At 40.8% G+C, this 19,433-nt stretch overlaps 1 protein-coding gene across 1 annotated transcript; it reads right to left on the reverse strand.

The window, feature by feature from the left end:
• Positions 1-14,824: 14,824 nt before the first annotated feature.
• prf1.5 (perforin 1.5) lies at positions 14,825-19,302 on the reverse strand. Its single transcript, XM_079896352.1, has 3 exons — positions 19,001-19,302; positions 18,255-18,792; positions 14,825-16,171 (listed from the first exon to the last, which is right to left on the reverse strand). Exons 2-3 carry the CDS (start codon positions 18,782-18,784, stop codon positions 15,148-15,150), a joined length of 1,554 nt encoding a protein of 517 aa, XP_079752478.1. The 5' UTR covers positions 18,785-18,792; positions 19,001-19,302; the 3' UTR covers positions 14,825-15,147.
• Positions 19,303-19,433: the final 131 nt, after the last annotated feature.

The following is a 19,433-nucleotide window of genomic DNA, read 5'->3' on the forward strand; positions in this document are numbered from 1 at the left end:
CGTCAACTCTAAAGTACCACATCAATGCAAATCATCCAGGAGTTAACGTTAATCCAGAGGTACGACCTAGCACATCCCGTGATACCAACTCTAGCAGTCAATTTCATCTTCAAACCACACTGGAGCAAACACTGAAACGCAAACTTAGCAAATCTGTATGTGACCGACTGAGCAATTCCCTTGCTAAATGGATCGCAATGTCCTGCAGACCAGTTTCGTTGTTAGAAGACAGGGGGTTAGCAGAGGTTTTGCAAATAGCCTCTTCAGACATAACATATAACCCGCCATCGCGAAGGTGGGTTATATACTACTATGACACTGATATAATAAATGTACTGTGTGCATCTCTTATCATCCACTGCAGATATGTGACTGAGCTCCTTGGAGGTGAGACTTATGTTTCTTGCTCTGTGGTGTTGCCTGCTCTCTGCCACCTGTACCGCACAATGGAAGTTTCGGAGGAGGACCCAGCCTACAAAGGAAAATTCAAGATTGCCTTTAAAAAGGACCTGTCTGAACGGCAAGCAAACCTCAACGATGGATGGCTCAACATAGCTTCAGCACTGGACCCACGCTTCAAGGACTTGAAGTATCTTCAAAGAGGAGACAGAGAAGAGGTGTGGACCAGCCTTGAGGTACTGCTGCAAAATTAACCCAGTACGGCTACCCCAGAGCCTGCATAAGAGCCACAGAAAAAGAGAAACCTCCTACCCTTTGCTTCAGACACAGACACAGTGGAACCAAGCAGAGCTCTGAACCGCTACAAAGCAGAGCCCAGCATCAGCATGGAGGAATGCCCACTGCAGTGGTGGACAACTCATGCAGGAGCCCATCAACAGCTGTCTGTCCTGGCTGGCCCTGCCAGTTCTGTCCCTTGTGAGAGACTTTTTTACTTGCAGGCAACATAGTCCAAAAAAAGAGGGCAGCCTTGAGCTCTGAGAATGTAGAGAACCTACTTTGTCTCAGTGACTGGCTGAAGGAGAAGTAGAAGTGAGGCAGATGTGTCTGACTACAACTTAAAAATGAGAAATTGTTGCTTTGTTGATTTTTTTGTGTGAAATGTGGTCAAAGGGGCTGATTTTTTTTATTGAAGGTTTATGTTCAATTACACAATAAAGCCATGGAATTGATATTGCACTATGTTAAACTTTTGGTCTCTGTTGCCTGAGTTTATTTATGGCACATACAAGAGAAATAGTGTTGACGTTGAGGGGAGTGTTAATTTATTCATTGTGTCCTGTTGTATTACATATTTATTAAATGTTTAATTTAGTTTTTCCACTGCAATAGTATATAAACTGATAAAGTTTATAGACTGATTTATTGAGTCTCCAGCAAGAGTCTCCTTTTCTGCCAGACCTGTTTTCTCTATTGTGTTTTAAATGAGTCAGATCACTTGATTCTCACCTTTCGGAGCCCAGACGTTGAATCGTTAGGTTGATTGACTTTCACCTATTGTCTTTAATGGCTCTGGGATGGCTCTTGGAATTGGAGTTCCTGGCCAGTATCAGCATGTGAATAGTTATGCTGATTCAATTGGACTCAGAGTAGGGTGTGTTCCTACTTCATTTGCATGCTTTGTTTGAATTTGTCTCCACCTTCAAAAGTCCCTCCTCCTAAAATGCCTATAAGACACCATGTCAATTTATATACTTTAGATCATGTTGGAAGTACTACAGCCACGTACAGCGGAGTTCTCAATAAAGAATAACTTCCGTTGAACGCGATCCCAACTGTCTCCTGGTCTCTGCTTCGATGAAAGAAAACTTTACAACAGTCCCCTAGGTTATAACTGTGGCCTGAAATGCCCTGAGATGCCTGAAAAAAAAAAACTTCCTCCTGAAGCACTTTTTAATTTATTTCCTCAGCATATTAGGTCATATTGTTGATTGTTATGGCCATTATTTGAACAGTGAAAATAATAATAAAAGAGTTTTTGAACTTTAATGTCACTAATGCTGGGCTGCGTTCAGCCCCGACAAAACGTTGCACAACGCTTTTTAAACAGAAACGGTGATGCGTTGAACACACTGTTCTGATGACGCAAGAGTTGCAACTATGGCAGCTGAGAAGGCCATTCTTTGTGTTCTTTGTGAAGAATTTTCGGAGCCTGATGAAGTCGGTATAAATATGTGTTTAATACTACAAAATATGCCCGATGTTACAGTTACTGCACTTGCCGCCCAGAACAAAAGAGAACATCCCAATCGAGTGAAGGGATTGCTGAAACTGAAATGGAAGCACACATCTTACCTAATTCAGACTAAAACACATCTATTTAGCCTCACATACTGACTTTATTTGTAGTTCATACTGTTTTAATCATAGACTGTAAAAAAAGATGGACGACGCCCCTTCGCTCTCTTCCATTGATGAGAACTGAAGCCGGCAGTGTCCCGATATGGCGCTGACATATTGGAACTTGAATCTGCGCAGTAGCGATCTCGGGACCAGACCTGCGCAGTAGTGAGCTGGAAGTAAAGCCGCGAAATCAACGCTCCGCCCTCACTCTCGCGGGGAAAGTGCATTCTGCACACTTTTTTAAAAATTGATTGCAGTACGACAAGAGGCTTGTTAAAATAAAGTAAATACAATCTACTCAGTCCTCCGAAGATCCCGAAAAAAATGTCCGTTGGTGCTTCAGTGACTACTTCGCTCAGAGAACCTGTCAATCACAGCTGTCAATCATGACGTTACACCACCGCATCACGTAACTAACTAAAAACCAACTTATTTTTGAAACAGACACTTGAACTTACATCAGCGTGATAAAAACGATAGCAAATGAAAGAAACCACCTTTGGAAAAAAGATATTTGAAGTGTAATTTTATTGTTTAGTTGGTCTCACGTCCCGTTGACTAACACGGGGAGGCGGGGCTTATGACCTATACTAGGACCAGTCACCGGGGGGCGATCGAGACGTTTTGGCTTCACTTTTCAGGGCTTGTGCGGCACGCTTGGTTTTAATACCCTGTATATTCTTTCTCATTTTTAGGAAAAGCACTTAATTACCATTGTTTATTTCTATACCAAATGTCATACACTTGCAATGAAGCTAAAAACATAAACAACTACATCATGTTGATATCCTATATTTTTACAATAAAACTTACGACAAACACGTCTTCTAATATCCTCAGTTGTTGCGTATACCGAGCTGCATCGAACACATTTGTAAATTACTTTCCTTGAACCCATTGTGCGAGTTCGCTTTAATACCGCGTGCTTTATATACATGTTGCTGCTGATTGGACTGCAGTTCTGACACACCCACCAAACAAGAGAAAACGTATCTCAAACCCCGTTGCACACCGGTGCACGCCGTTTCCAGGAAACATGATGTTCAACCCGGAAACCGTAGCAAAACGTTGCGCACCGTTTTGAACTTGAACGTGCCCCTGATGTCACAGTTGTGTTCTGTTTAGTTTGTTTTCATTGGACTTGTCTGCCTGTCTTCATGTCACGTGTCATCATCATTATCAGTTCATCTGTATCACCTGGGTTTAGTTAATCATCATCATCATCATCTACATCACCTGTGTTCTGTTAATCAGTGTTCATCTGTGTTGGTATTTAAGTCTGTCTGTATCATGGCGAGCAAACAACAGTTTAAAATTGAACTTCCCACGTTACATTACAGGGACACACAATTTGTGTGTTGTTTGTTTGGGAGTGGAGCATGCTCGAGGGTGCTGGCTGTGCAGACTGTGAACCGCTTCCTTTAAGGATGCTCTGCTCCCACCTGGCTGTCTTCAAGGAGACTGCTCAGGCTCGGGTTCCTCACCTACGCATCAGGGCCTGACATTCTTTCCCGATCTCCACACTGAGGTGTCGAGATCGTGGAAGAAACCGGTCTCCTATAGAATACATTGTGCGCAAGCATCACACTATTCATCTATAGTTGGCCATAAAGAGCATGGTTATGGGGCGATGCTAAGATGGAAGAGACGCTTGCCAGCTATCTCTCCCCTCAGTCTACATCGTCCCTAAAGGCCCTGATGCTGCCCAAGCCGGTCAGAACATTTTCGGCGTTGGTGGGCAAAGCTTATACTGCCTCTGGTCAGGCTGCAGCATGCTCTCACACTATGGGTGTGCTGCAAGCCTACCAGGCAGAGATGTTAGGAGACCTGAATGAGGATGGGGGAATTGGCCCTGACACAGTGGCAGAGCTGCGTTGGGCCACAGATCTTTCTCTCCGGGCCACCAAGGAGACGGCCAGAGCTGTTGGTTGTGCCATGGCAGCCCTGGTGGCCACGGAGAGGCATTTATGGTTGAATCTTAGCGCCATCAAAGAAAATGATAAATGCTTTCTAATGGATGCCCCGCTTTCACCCCCTGGCCTCTATGGTGACGCTGTCACTACAGTCATCAAGAGGTTTCAAAAGGCTAATAAGCAAGGGGCGGCATTCCAAAAGCTCCTCCTCCGTCGCTCACAGGTCTCCGGGGGAGCGGGAGCAGCCCCAAACACCAGTCGTATTTGGGGCTCGAAAAACACCAGAGACCAGCTTAGAGAGACTGGTTCCCTTAGTAGAATTTCAGGACTGATTTGTTACAATGGATCTAAAGGATGCATGCTTACCTGTATCCATGCTTCCACTACACAGGAAATTCCTCAGGTTCGCTTTCGAGGGCTAAGCTTACCAGTATCGGGTTCTTCCATTCGGTCTAGCTTTATCACCCCGCACTTTCACCAAATACGTGGATGCAGCACTAGCACCACTGCGTATACAAGGCATACGCATTTTGAACTACATTGACAATTGGTTGATTCTAGCTCAGTCGCTTCAGTTAGCGGTTTCGGCATCGAGATGTTGTTCTCGCGCACGTGGAAAGGTTGGAGTTGAGGTTGAACGTCAAAAAGAGTGTACTTTCTCCAGTTCAGAGAACCACTTTTCTAGGCGTGGTATGGGATTGGACCACAATGCAAAGCATGTCTCTCTCCTGCACGCATCAAGTCGATCCTGTCAGCAGTAAACTGATTAAAGCTAGGCCAGTCACTGTCAAACAGTTTCAAAGGATGTTGGGTCTTATGGCAGCAGCGTCCAGTGTGATACCTTTTGGCCTGTTGCACATGAGACCCCTGCAGTGGTGGCTCAGGACACCTGCAGTGGTTCCCCGAGGGGCAATCCTTTTCGCTTGATCAAGGTCACACGACGATGCCTATGTGCTTTCGTTATGTGGAAGAAACCCTGGTTCCTATCCTAGTTCCAAGGTCCCGTGCTGGGAGCTCTTTGTCGTCACAAAATGCTAACGACGGATGCTTCCCTCATGGAATGGGGAGCGATCCTAGAGGGTCGCTCGACTCAAGGTCTGTGGAAAGGACACCATCTTTCCCGGCACATCAACTGTTTGGAAATGATGGCTGTTTTTCTTGCTATCAAGAATTTCCTCCCAGACCTCAGGGGCCACCATGTGCTCGTCCGTTTAGACAACACATTAGTGGTCACCTACATAAATCACTAGGGGCGTTTTCGCTTGCGTCCACTTTGCAAACTGGCGCACCAAATCCTTCTGTGGTCTTAGGGCAAGTTGCTCTTACTCAGAGCAGCTTCTATCCCTGGGAACCAGAACATTTGAGCAGACATCCTGTCGAGACAAGGGCCGAGGCCCGGGGAATGGAGGCAGATTGTTCGGCCAGGCTCAAGTGGATCTGTTTGCGTCACAAGAGACGTCTCACTGTCCACTCTGGTTCTCCCTCACACATCTCAGCTCATCAGGGTTTGTCGGGACAAGATTTGGCTCACCTTGATTGCCCTCGATGGCCGGGCAGAGTGTGGTTCTCGGATCTAGTGTCTCTCCTCAACGGCTCCCAATGAGAGATTCCAGTCAGGGGGGACCTTCTGTCCCAGGCAGGGGGCTCAATGAGGGCCCAGCTCATTGATGCTGGTCTCTCAACTGAGGTTGTGGAGACCATCATTCACTCCAGAGCTCCCTCCATGAGGAACCTGTATGCCTTGAAGTGGAGAGTGTTCACTTTTTTGGTACAGTGGTCGTCAGCTGGACCCAGTTAACTGCCCTGTTGGTACAGTGCTTGAGTTCTTGCAAGAGCGATATGCTCCAGGGTTATCCCTGTCCACTTTAAAGGTCTACGTGGCGGCCATAGCTGCCTACCACGTTCCTTTGGGTGATATGACTTTAGGGAGAGACCCCTTGGTAACACGTTTCCTCCTTGGCACTTTGAGGCTGAGGCCTGCAGTACACACTAGGGTACCGGCATGGGATTTGGCCGTGGTGCTCCAATGCCTATCCCCGGCTCCCTTTGAGCCTATTGAGGAGGTTCCAGTCAAGTTTCTGACTCTCAAGATGTTGTTTAGCTATCACTTCTCTTAAAAGGATAGGAGATTTATAAGCTTTCATGAGTTCACACTTACATATAATTAAATTGAGTAAAGGATGTGCGTATTTGGCGTGCTTTCCGATGGGAGGGCTCCGAGCTTGGAATTTGGCCTGAACCCAGAGTACCCCACCCCCCCCATCCCAGGTTGGGACAAGACTAGTAAGTGAGGAGATGGGGTAGTGGAGGGATGCTGGAAAACTATCACAGAACAGCGGTAAAATCTGCTGTACATATACCTCCTGATGCTAATTGAGTTGACTGGATGAGCTCCTCCCATGATAATTAGGTTAATTATCTGAATGTGCTTCTCCCGAACTTTGTTAATAAAACATAATTTGTCGGTTTCCCCTTTGTGCTTGGATTTTGCGCCCAGCATGGTAAAGGCGTCCCTTCACCCTAGAACGGGGTACATTCCTAAAGTTTCCACTAATGTGGCCAGATCTATTGTTCTGCAGACCTTCTGTCCTCCACCATTCCAGGATTCCGACCAGGAAAGAAATAATCCGTTTTGTCCAGTTAGGGCATTGGATGCCTATGTCTACAGAGCTGCCCTGTGGCGTAAATCAGAACAACTGTTTGTGTGTTTTGTACCTCCTAATAAAGGGTCTCCAGCATCTAAGCAGAGAATGAGCAAATGGATAGTCGAGGCTATCTCTCTTGCCTATGAATCGGCCGGACTGCCTACCCCTTTGGCAGTATGGGCCCATTCGACTAGGAGAATGGCTGCCTCTAAGACCTTAGTGTCAGGAGTTTCACTTCAAGATGTTTGTGATGCGGCAGGCTGGTCCTTACCGCATACGGCCCTTACTCTCATCGACTTGTGCTCCACACCTGATAATACCACAATGGTTAAAGCAACAGTTTGGCCAAATAAACCAACAAATTAGTTATTTTCCAATTTATTGGGTAAAACTTACACAATGCATTGGGTTAAAATAACACAACAGGTCGGTGCTATATCAGCCCATCATTGGGTTATCTGATGGGTCATTTAAAAAACTAACAGTTTAAGTGAGTATAAGACAAAAATATCTACCTCATTTTTAAGACAAGGCATCACACCATTAAACACAATTTTGAAAGGAAATCCATTCGATTTAGTCATTGGGTTTTGTATAAATACTTTAAACAAGATTCCAAAAAGGAATCCTATTGTTTTACAGATGTTTTGTGAAGGTGTGGAACAGCCCTTGTAGTAGCCTACAGAAATTGTGTCTTCAAACAAAAGAATACACATATAACACATGACAGCACTGCACACATAATGACTGTCTGGTGTCTGGGCCAACACCTTGAAAAACAATGTCCTTAGTCCCACATCGAAGAACCTATAAAAGTTTTTGTTTTGTTTTTTACTGTTAACGTATGAGATTATTAAGAGTGCAAATATACATCAAGATTAAACAAAACATAATATGTACCTTTATTATGATTCTTTATATAAAAAAACACATGAAACATTGGTTTATAATCTTTGCCATACAGTGAATACTAACAATGATTCTTGCTGCATGATATTCTGAAAAAGAAAAAAACAAAGAAAGAAAGAATACATCTGGACAATTTTGGAATATGTAGTTAAATCAGTTAAGTTAGTTACATGTACAGTAGTTAATACAGTGTACATATACACAAGTATACACAACCCAGTTAAAACATGTTTTTTTTGTGATGTACAAAATAAAACAAAGATATATTATCAGAAATTATAAATTATTTTGCACTTTAATGTAAAATTTACAATTGCGAGGGCATCTCCTGTGCAGTTACCTAACAGATTTATTTGGATTCAAGTTTGGGCTCTGGTTGAGCCATTCCAAAACAATCTTTCCAAGCAGAAGCCATTCTTTTGTTGATTTAGATGTGTGTTTGGGATCATTGTGTTGAAAGGTGAAAGTCCTCTTCTTTTTCAGATTTCTAGCAGGCACCAGAAGGTTCAGTGCCAAAATTGACCGGTACTTGGAGCTATTCGTGATTTCCTCCAACTGCACTAAAGCCGCAGTTCCCGCTGAAGAAAAGCAGCCCCAAATCATGATTCTGCCTCCACCAGGCTTCACTGTATTTGTTTTGTTCATTCCTGTGAGGTTTTTGCTCCAAACATACCTTTTACAATTTTGGACAAAAAGTTCAATCTTGAAACCATAACACATTTTCCAACATGGTTTTGGGAGACTAATATACATTTTTGTAAAGTTTAGCCAGGCTTGGATGTTGGTTTGTTTGTTTGTTTGTTTTTTAGTCAGAAAATGCTTGCGTGTTGCCACCCTTCCCCATAGCCATGTTGCTGTAAGTGTCTTGACCGCTTCCCTGACCAGTTTTCTCTTTGTCTTCTCATCAATTTCACTAGGGTACCGGCATGGGATTTGGTTGTGTTTCTCCAAGGCCTATCCCTGGCTCCCTTTCAGCCTATTGAGGAGGTTCAGTGGTGGTTACAAAAATATATAAAGAAAAAAATTATAATGATGTCATTAATGCATACTGTATGATGGCGATTGATATTCCTTGCCTATGGACCATCGATCATTTGATTACTTTTGCCTTGGGACTTGTTCACCTGTTGGGGGAGTGGGCGCGCTGTTCAGACAATACAGAGACTCAGAAGATGTTGCAGCAGCCCCGTGTCCTGTGTCTTTATTGACTTATATATCTCCCCTTACCAGGTATGAAATGAGTAAATTGTCGTGGAAATACATTTTGTATAAGTCAAGGCTGTGAAAAGTGGCAAATGTTATTCTTTGAAGTGTATTAATTGTTTGTAAATAGATGTCTAAAAGTTCAATTCAAGTTAACCATGCATGTATCAGAGCTGCCCCGTGGCGTAAATCAGAACAACTGTTTGTTTGTTTTGAACCTCCAAATAAAGGGTCTCAAGCATCTAAGCAGAGAATGAGCAAATGGATAGTCGAGGCTATCTCTCTTGCTTATGAATCGGCCAGACTGCCTACCCTTTGGCAGAATGGGCCCATTCGACTAGGAGTATGGCTTCCTCCAGGGCCTTAGTGTCAGGAGTTTCACTTCAAGATGTTTGTGACGCGGCAGGCTGGTCCTCACCGCACACATTAGTGAGGTTCTACGACCAAGACTTGGGCTCCACACCTGGGGCTCAGGTGTTCTCGTCTTACCTCGCAGTGCAAGTTCCCTTTGAAAGGCAATGCCTTGGTTACGACTGTAACCTCGGTTCCCTGAAGAGACGCTGTGTCGCCCTGCCATACTTCCTGCATGCCTGTTAGCGACTTGCTTGTATCTGTCATCCCTCTATCTGTCTCTGACTGTATCATTATATTTTGTAATATATCTAATATATTGTCCTCTTTGTTCTTTTCCATGTTTAGCCACTCTTTGCATCCTGTGATGGAACAGCATTCTGGAGCTGAATTGTTCTCCATTTTTGAACAGAAGTTTGTTGGACTCACTTGGGGCCTTGTTGTTTGGACATGTTCGTAATGAAGTGGTGAAAATTCATCCGTGTCTTTGTGTTTTTTATTATGATCATGTTGGTCAACTTGTGGTTTTTAAATGTATGTTTGTTTGCGTATTTCTTCTTTGTGTGAAGGGCCATGACAGCTCATTTGTTTCAAGTAATTTAAAAATATTTAATTTCATGTCCATTTAAAAAAAATAATACAATTTTTGTAAATAAAAATGAAATCAGAATAATCCAAAATACACTATTTTATGACTTTTTTCATGCAGATTTTAAAGTTATAAATTAAATAAATTTTGACCTGTTTTTCAAGATTAGTATGTTGAATTATTTTTTTGTTTTGTGAAGTAATAGGGGAATTAAGTTGTGCATTATACAACACTTTATGTATTTAAAAACAATTGTTTAAAGCTTATGCAGTTGATAAATAATTTACATTTAAAATTCAGCTGCCAGTCATTAAGATTCAGAAATTAGGAAAATATATTGTATATACTCCATTTTACATACTTCCTCTAGATATAGCAAATACAGAGATTCTGTAGCTTACTGTAAAAAAAATACAACAATTTAAAAACAGTTATTTACTGTAATCAGAGAACACAGTAAAATTCTGTGAATTAAATTACAGAAACGCTACTGTAAAAAATACAGTAACTGGCTGGCAACCCTGCTGCCAGTATTTTACTGTAAAATTTACAGGTAATTTTTAACAGTGTGTGCCTGCTCTCCATGAGCATGACTACCTTTAAAACATTTAAGAAGATTAAAATGTTTTACAATTCATGTTGTCAGCATTCCGTTTCTTGCCAAATGTCATTTTATAGGTTTACAATTACATGCAAAAATTTGTTAGAGCTTTACTACCTTTGTGGTGTAGTGGGCTAAACCACTGAACTGGTTAGCAGAAGATTGCTGGTCGATCAGCAAGGGTCTTTACTCCAGGTTTGTCCAGGGTCATTGTCCATGTAATAAATGCATTTAGTCACTTTGGATAAAAACATCTGCCAAATGCATAAATGTGATTGATTTTTGTAAAGCTTTTTTTGAAACGGTATCGGGCATAAACGCTCAAAGCTGCTTATTTCGTCAAGGTATTACTATAATACAAAATGCATACATACATTTACTACAATTTCTATTTGGTGGGTGAAAGGGTTAGTTCACCTCAACATATAAATACAGCCATTATTTACTTGCTTTCACGCTGTTAGATCCCTTTGTTTTTTATTGTTTAAATACAAAAGGGGATTTTTGTCAAGTTTGTTCTGCTGGTTTCATACAATATCAATGGAGCCAAACTTTCAGAAGCTTCCTGGCATTATTTGATGATGCTTTTGAAGCTTCTGAAAGACCATTGACTGTTATTGTATTAAACCAACAGTACAAACCTGACCAAAATCACCTTTTGTGTTCAGGAAAACAAAACAAAAAAACAGAGGGACCAAACAACATGAAGGTGAGTAAATATTGACTGAATTATTTGCTTGGGTTCACTAACCCTTTAGTCACTAGTTTACTGTGTGTAGTTAATGCAAAACTTAAGGTAGTTTGTGCAAACAGTCTCAAGTTCAGCTTAGGTCATGGAGGGCTATTGTCCTGCAGAGTTTTTCCAACCCTAATTATACACACCTGAATCAATTTAAACCAATGAATAACTGACTACTTGAAAATTACAGACAGGTGTGTTGGAACTGAACCCTCCATGACCTGCCTTGAAAATCCCTGCATGAGCTCTGTATGCATTTATTGAATACACTCCAATAAAACTGTTGTTTTAAAGTGTTTTTTTTTTTTTTACATTACACCACACATTTACTTATTATTATAAATATTTAATTTATGAATTTTATCACAATCTTAAAGTACCACCATTTGTTGTTGTTGCACAATACTGTGTATGTATATATATATATAAAATTTAATTCACATTAACCCAAATGTGTAAATTATCATAAGATGTTTTTGCCATATACTTTATTTTTTGGCAAGGATTTCAAGGACATTAAGGAATCTTTCATCCCTTTCTTTTGTTTCTTTTTCTCTCCTTTCCTCTTTCTCTCTTGCCTCGCGGTGCCATCTCTCTTCTCTTTCTCTTACTTCTCTTTCTTGTCTTTCCTCTCTCTCTCGTCTCTCCCGTTCTCTTCTGTCCTCCTTCTCCTCCATTTCTCTCCATAGTCTCTCCTCCCTCTCAGCTGCTTTCCGCTCTCTCTCCTCTTCTCTCTCCTCCATCTCCCGGATAAAGTCCTCTATATCTTTAGGCCTTTTCCTGGCTCTTGATGGCTCTGGCCTCACTGAGGATGAAGAGGCCACAGCAACATCCGGCCCACATGAGGCAACGAGGGCAGGAGTGATGGAGGGTCTCATCCATGGCAGCACACCACTTCCAGGATGCTGCTGTGGCCCCTCCATCCTCAGTGCTCACCCCTGTCAGCGGACATTTCAGATCCTGCAAAAATGCACAAGAATGATACAAAAGCAGTCATTTTAACAGCACAATATTTAATCATTTCATTTCTGTATTAGAAGTAACAAAATTATCTTACTTTGTATTTTTGTTTAAGATTTTCCCATTATTATTTTTTTATGAAGTTTTATGTAACAAAGTTCGGGAGGAGCATGTTCAGGTAATCATCCAATCAGCACAAGAAGAAGCCAGTATAAATAAAGCCTTCCCTTACCTCCTGTCTCATGACAAATTTCTCAGCATCCCGCCACCACCCCATCACCTCACTTTCGGCTGGGTCTGCTCATAGAAACCTATGATCTATACATTCATAGGGGGGAGTACTCTGGGGTCGGGCCGAATTCCGAGCTCGGAGCCCTCCCCCCGGACAGCAAGCCAAATACGCATTATAATATTACATCAGATTTCATTAACATGTGAACTCGTGAATTACAAATGCCGCCGTCACTCTGCCTTGCAGGTCCTGCTCCACCACAAAAGATCTGCAGCAAATGCAGAGAAATCAAGAATCAAAAAAGTGCTGTAATATCTCTGTTTGAAAATACATTAATTGAAATATACTACAACTAAACAATTAAATAGATTTTTTATTATTTCTGTATACTCACTCAAAGTCTTTGATGGCAGCATTCCGCTTTCCGGTGAAGAGGCTTCATTAACCACTCTCCACTGGATAAGCAGATGTGTGTGGTCATCTCTCCCTGTAACATCCAGCCAAGATTCACGTTACCTGTGATTTATGAGCTCAACACTACATTTATATGTTGAGGTTGTTGCTGATAAGTAGCTTTTTATCCATCATAAATGTTCCACAATTTTTCAACAGTACTAATGGACAAATGAAATAGATTACTTATGTTTAGTTACTTTATGTAAATTTATTAAACATTCGTCTAATGAAAACAGTGTTGACAACAGTGAATTCTCCAAAACAATAGTACACATACATCACTCAGATGTCTATTTCATATCTATTAGACGTAGTAATCTGCAATTCTTATAGAAGATTTTCTTGCCAGATATTAAACAGACATTTAGTAATTGTATTTAAGATGTATACGGTTTAAAATGTATGCAAATCCACTTTGGAGACGTATGTGTCCTTACTGGAGCTCCTCTGTTAGCTATACATAATAAAATGTGATTTACAGCAAAATCACAAATTTACCATAGGCTACTATATAGCGTCTTTACACCTTAAACAATTCAACAGTTTACTGTACAGTAGTTCAACACATGCGATTTGGTTTGTAATACTCGCAATTGAAAACACTCTCGTCCATCCTTTCCGTCATGTTCGAGTATGACGTATCCTCTTCTTCTTCTTTTTTATGACGTATCCTCTCGCATGGCCTCCTGGGATAGAAAAATATCCATCGGTTGAGCACTCAAAAATCTGGGCGGAAGCAGTAAGTCATCCGGGAACTTCTCGTCTACTCTTTTATGAATACTGATGTTTCGAACGTACTGCTTCTTTCACGTACTGTTTTTGCCTACTATATAGTAGGAAAGTAGGCATATTCGAACGCACTATGTACGTCCGAATCTTGCGATAATTAGTACGTCACCCAGGTAATTCTCGCCTACTTTTTTATGAATACAGAGGATTCGTACATACTTTTTCACTCGCCTACTCTTTTTTCCCTACTATATAGTAGGGAAGTATGCGGTTTCGAACGCAGCCCTTGTTTTTCATGTTTTGTGAAGGTGTGGAACAGCCCTTGTAGTAGCCTACAGAAATTGTGTCTTCAAACAAAAGAATACACATATAACACATGACAGCACTGCACACATAATGACTGTCTGGTATCTGGGCCAACACCTTGGAAAGCAATGTCCTTAGTCCCACAGTGAAAAACCGATACAAGTTTTTCACTGTTAACGTATGAGATGATTAAGAGTGCAAATATACATCAAGATTAAAAAAACATAATAGATAATGTTATCAATTCTTCAAAAAATAAATACTAACTCAAGTTATAGCATTTGAGGTCAAATTTAAATCAGTGTCACATGGTAATGTTAATAATCCCATTTATCATGTCACTTTTTTAGTTAATATAATAATAAATAATTAATTACATTTTCTCTGCACTCAAAATGGTGGAGAGGAGACAGTGATGAAGCCAATGAGTATATAGGATTAGGAGGCCATAATGGACAGACGCCAATGGGCCAAATGGGATTTTTAATGACCACAGAGAGTCAGGACCTCGGTTTAACGTCTCAAATGAAGGACGAATGACTTGAATACTTGTCCTTTTGTCAAGTCACTTTTATTTATATAACGCTTTTTACAATACAGATAGTTTCAAAGCAGCTTTACAGAGATAACAGGAAAATAATGCAACAAAGTTTGTTTCCAGAAGAAAATAGCGTCACAGTCCAGCTTAAGTAAGTTCAGTGATGTTTAATTTTTGTTGTAAAAAAGTTATTAGTTTTATATTTTATATATATATATATATATATATATATATATATATATATATATATATATAGCCGCTCTGGAGAAAACCGTGATGTCATCGTCCAGCTCAGTTCAGTTCTCATACAATGGTCTCAATGCAGGCAGATCAATATTATTGTTAAATAATTTCCTCATATTTCACTTTGTGTTAAATTACAACAAACACGCATAGGAATCAGACCACCGAAAGCAAAACTATTTTCTGTCTTCTGAATTGCAGTAACAAATCTTCTAAAAGTCTTAGAAACAAGAAACATCAAAATGTGTCATTACATTTGAACACTATAAATGTTGGAAATATATTACAAAAATAATAATGCAAATGTGACTTTTTTATTTGCCCTTAATTTTTCTATACATGTGATCTGTGTATAACATCTCATCTTTAACTAAAAATTTATATGCAGAAATATTCCTTATAATTATAGTTTGTTTTATACAAATAAAGATCTTATGTTTTTGGTGAATATCTGCTACACCTGGGTCCCGTCAGGTGAGCATCACAAGAAGCGTTGTAGGTGAAATAAAGGATGCCACGCTTTAATTTACAGCTGTGTGAGTGAGTCCCACGTTCAGGTCTGATCACACATCTCCCCGCCATGTCATTATAAAAGACATCACTGTCCCACACCTCAAATATAAGTTCATGACCAAACTCAATTGATCCAAAATCATAGCTGATGTTCCATTCAGGATCATTGTTGTCCATAACCACTTCAGTCTCCTCATACATATGGTTGTACCAAACTTTCACGTAACCGTCAGTGCGTGTGAAGAGATCTGCTTTCAGGCCTGAGGCTCTCTGCACCAACACTGCCAACCTGCCTCGGCTGGCTCGCATAGGGCAGCAGTTGTTGTCCAGATTTGGTGTCTGAGAACATCCTTGATTCTCCTTGTGATCTACAGAAAGCATGTTCTCTTCAATATACTCTGTTACTGCACTTTTCAGATTGGCACTAACCTCAGGATCCGCCACCAGATGATGGAGAGGGAAAATAGCATATGATACAACATCAGGGTTGTCATGTAAGCTCTTCATCCAGTTTAAGTACGCTTCAGTTGGGCTTTGGTTTAAATCAAGGTCTGGAAAGTATTTCTCACCTCCCAGTACCTCTATCTTGTGTGTCATGAAGCCCTGGTAGAATCCCATGCTCATGTTATCTTTAAGGATTTGAGTGCATTTGTTGGAGAGAGAGGCATTAGCTGGCAGGAACCCCAAATTCATCTTTAACTCAATATTCAGACAGTTCTTGATATCCGTCTCAGAGAAGCCCTTCAGGGTCGCAAGACAAGTTCGAAAAGCCGTGACTCGTCTCACTCGGCCTCCCAGATGGACTTGACGTATGTAGTGAGTGCCGTACGTATCTATAGTCCTTCGGTACAGGGGTTTTGTTTTGTCATCATACTGTGCCGGAAGTCGCTGGAGATGGTTTGCAAATTCGGTGCTGATCTCTGGGTGATCTGTAACTCTGTAACTGTAAATGAACAAAAAAAATAAGTAATCTGTCAGCAGATTCTGAGTGTGTTTTAAAACTGTCATTTGCCTGATGTGTTTTTCAGTGTTTATTTGACAGTTATTTGGTCAAGGGACATGATAAGAAAGTACTTAGTAAAGCATGTTTAGGGTTTGTTTGATTTTTAGAAAAAACTTTTTGGTTTTCAAGTGTTTTATGACTAAATTGTTTGGTCAGATGAGGGTTGCATGCAAATCTAAACATGTTTGAGACAATGCTTCTTCTTCCTCGTCATACGTAATCCTAAATTTCCCATTTTTCCAAATTTACTTGCACTGCAGCTTGCTTTTAAAGGTTGTTAAACTAGGATCTTATGAGCCTTGAAATATGTCTCTGAACAGCCAACAAGAATTTTTTAAAATACTATATATATATATATGTGTGCATCACACACATGACCAGCTTCGGCCAATTGTGAGCCTACGTGGTGACGTGTAACACAGACGCGCTGCGCAAAAACACTATGCGAACCAACTAGAGGCCCAGAGAGAAGGAAATGAATAGTGGAATAAAGTCGTTATTTTTGTTTGTTTTTGCGCGCAAAAAGTATTCTCGTCGCTTGATATACTTAAGATTAAGCCACTGTAGTCACTTGGACTATATTAACGATCTCTTTAATAACTTTTCTGGGCCAGCAAGTTTGGGCCACCTAGCAGCCTATGGAGAAGTGATCCAGCTCTCAGATTTCATCAAAAATATCTTAATTTATGTTCCGAAGATGAACGAAGGTCTTACGCGGTTGGAACAACATGAGGGTGAGTAATTACTGACAGAATTTTCATTTTTGGGTGAACTAACCCTTTAAGAGTTGCTTTAAAGCTGGACTAATTGCCCTCTAGCGGTTAAAAAGAAAACTGCATGTGTCTTGCGGAGGAACAGTATGTTGGTTGTGCTCCGGCTCTACTCCTCTGTGCGGATGAATGTGGTTAGAGGCACTGGTGGACAGTACACGTGGATACAGGACATCTTATCAGATGGACAAATAAATACAATTTTCTTTTGTTTTTACAACCGGTGATTCACCAGAGGCTTGCCGTTTTTAATGATCCGTGGTCACTTTTTATCGTTCGTCGTGACAACAGACCTTCGTCTCCACACTACCCACAGCTGGAGCAACTTTTGTGCATTAATATGACGTAACACACACGCACACAACACGGGCGAATGACGTAGGTATGTATGCTATATCAATCAAAGTGTATTTGGGTAAAGTAATTGTTTGTAAGATAGATTTTATTTGCACTCTCTTATTTTTGACACTGTCGTTTTTATCACAACATTTTATCACAACACTGGCTAAAGATTTTCCAAATAGTTACAAAAAAAACCAACATAATTTTATTTTATATATCATTTGAAATTAGTCGTTTTGATATCTTAAATTTTAAATAAAGGTATTAGGAGACTGATTTGCTGTGTTCCCACTTTTGGGCCTGTGTGCCATGGGCCAACTGGGGCTTGAGGAGTGGTCATGACTCATGAACAAAGGCAGAGTTTACCTGAGTCAGGAGAGGGTCAACGCTGCTTCTCGTTTCCCATGTTATTATGTCAGGCAACCAGCTAACCTCAAGATTTAAGATATTTGAATACATTTTCAGCTCAAAACTCACTTTCAGACACCAGCAAGCGTTTGAAATAACTTCCTTGCAACCCGATGGGGATTCTGATCACTATATGAAAGTGAGTTTTGAGCTGAAAATTCTTTAAAATGTCTTAAATGTTGATGTTAGCTGGTAGCCTGATATAATAACATAGGAAATGAGCAGCGGTTTTGACCATCTCATGTCTGACTCAGGTAAACCCTGCCTTTGTTCATGACCACTCCTCAAGCCTGTGCCAAAAACCTTGGCCGTTGGCCCCCGAGGAAGCCCAGATGAGGCCAGATCAAGCTCCGGAAGGGACAGTGGAAATGCGACTAGCCTTTGGCTCGACAGTGGAAACACATATATTAAGAAAGGTTCCAATTGTTACCATTCTGTGACGAGTTAAACCAAAAAGTCAGGAGAAATACAATGTTAAATGAATCAAACTCTTATGAACTTACCTATAATATGTGCAGCTGATCTCATGGAGGGCAAATGTTGCCTTATCCATTGCATTCTGAGAATGGGCAAATTTAGCTATATCCGAGCGGCTCCCTCCCAATATCACCTTTGCAATGTCATCAAGGCTAAGGTCCATTTCCCAGTTGTTGTTGATGAGGGATGTTGAACTCTTCATAAGGGAGTCCACAGAATGATGAAGAGCAGTAGAAAGTTGTTTGCTGCAGCGGCTGAAGGGACGCCAGTCCAGCACGGCTGAGGGAAGTTTCTGCATCTGCCCTCCCTGAAAGCGGTTCTTGCAGACCGTACAAGTGTCGTTGTCCATGTGTGACTTGACATTGATCAAAAATGCACCTTTACGGCGCATCCTGACAACATCGAAGCCTTCGCCCGCCAGGTTGTAACCAGGCACAAATGGGGCTTTCTCACATTCTACCTTAGAGCCTGTATGGCAAGCTGAACTTGTGTCCCAGTGTGTCAAGATCAGAGAAATGCAGAGAAAGCCGTGGAAAACACAGTGATTTGTCTCCATGATGATGTCTACAGGGAAATACAGAGGGTTCACATGTAATATTTCATTTCTTCCAGAATGAAAAAAAAAAAATGAATGAAGCAATATGCATGCAAAATGAAAATAAAAATACTGAAAGAATATTATTCTAAAATTATACTTTTCTGTTATTTATGCTGAAATGGCATTGAAATCTACTAAAATAACCAAAATGTAAATAAAAAAATATCACCTCACCAAGTTCAGTTTTATCCACCGAGTAGCTTTCATGCAACAGTCTGTTCCAGCTGTGTTACACCACCATATTGACCTACTTCAGAAAAAGCCTTTTTCTTTGTTCTTCCAAAAATACAGTTTCCTCATAAAATGTTATTGCTGTAGAGTCACTTTCTGGAATGCTAATGTTGAAAAGGAGTATTGTGTGGAAGCTTGAGCCTGTGGCATTTGTGGAAGGGAGTGTCTTCCTTTCAGATCCTTTCTTCTGTGCTGGACAGATTTCATCCGCTGACTGGTTTTGTTTAGATTTTTTTTTATAGTGAATACCAGCTGTGCAGTGGGGGAGGGTTATCGTGAGACTTCGCATAAGGGAATTCAGGATGAAGTGCAAGGTCAAGCTTAATCATGCAGGACATGTGAATGATGATATGTAGTATTTTTTTTAATTAATTTT

The sequence above is a fragment of the Squalius cephalus genome (genome assembly GCF_949319135.1).
Source record: "Squalius cephalus genome assembly, chromosome: 16".
Taxonomy (NCBI): domain Eukaryota; kingdom Metazoa; phylum Chordata; class Actinopteri; order Cypriniformes; family Leuciscidae; genus Squalius; species Squalius cephalus.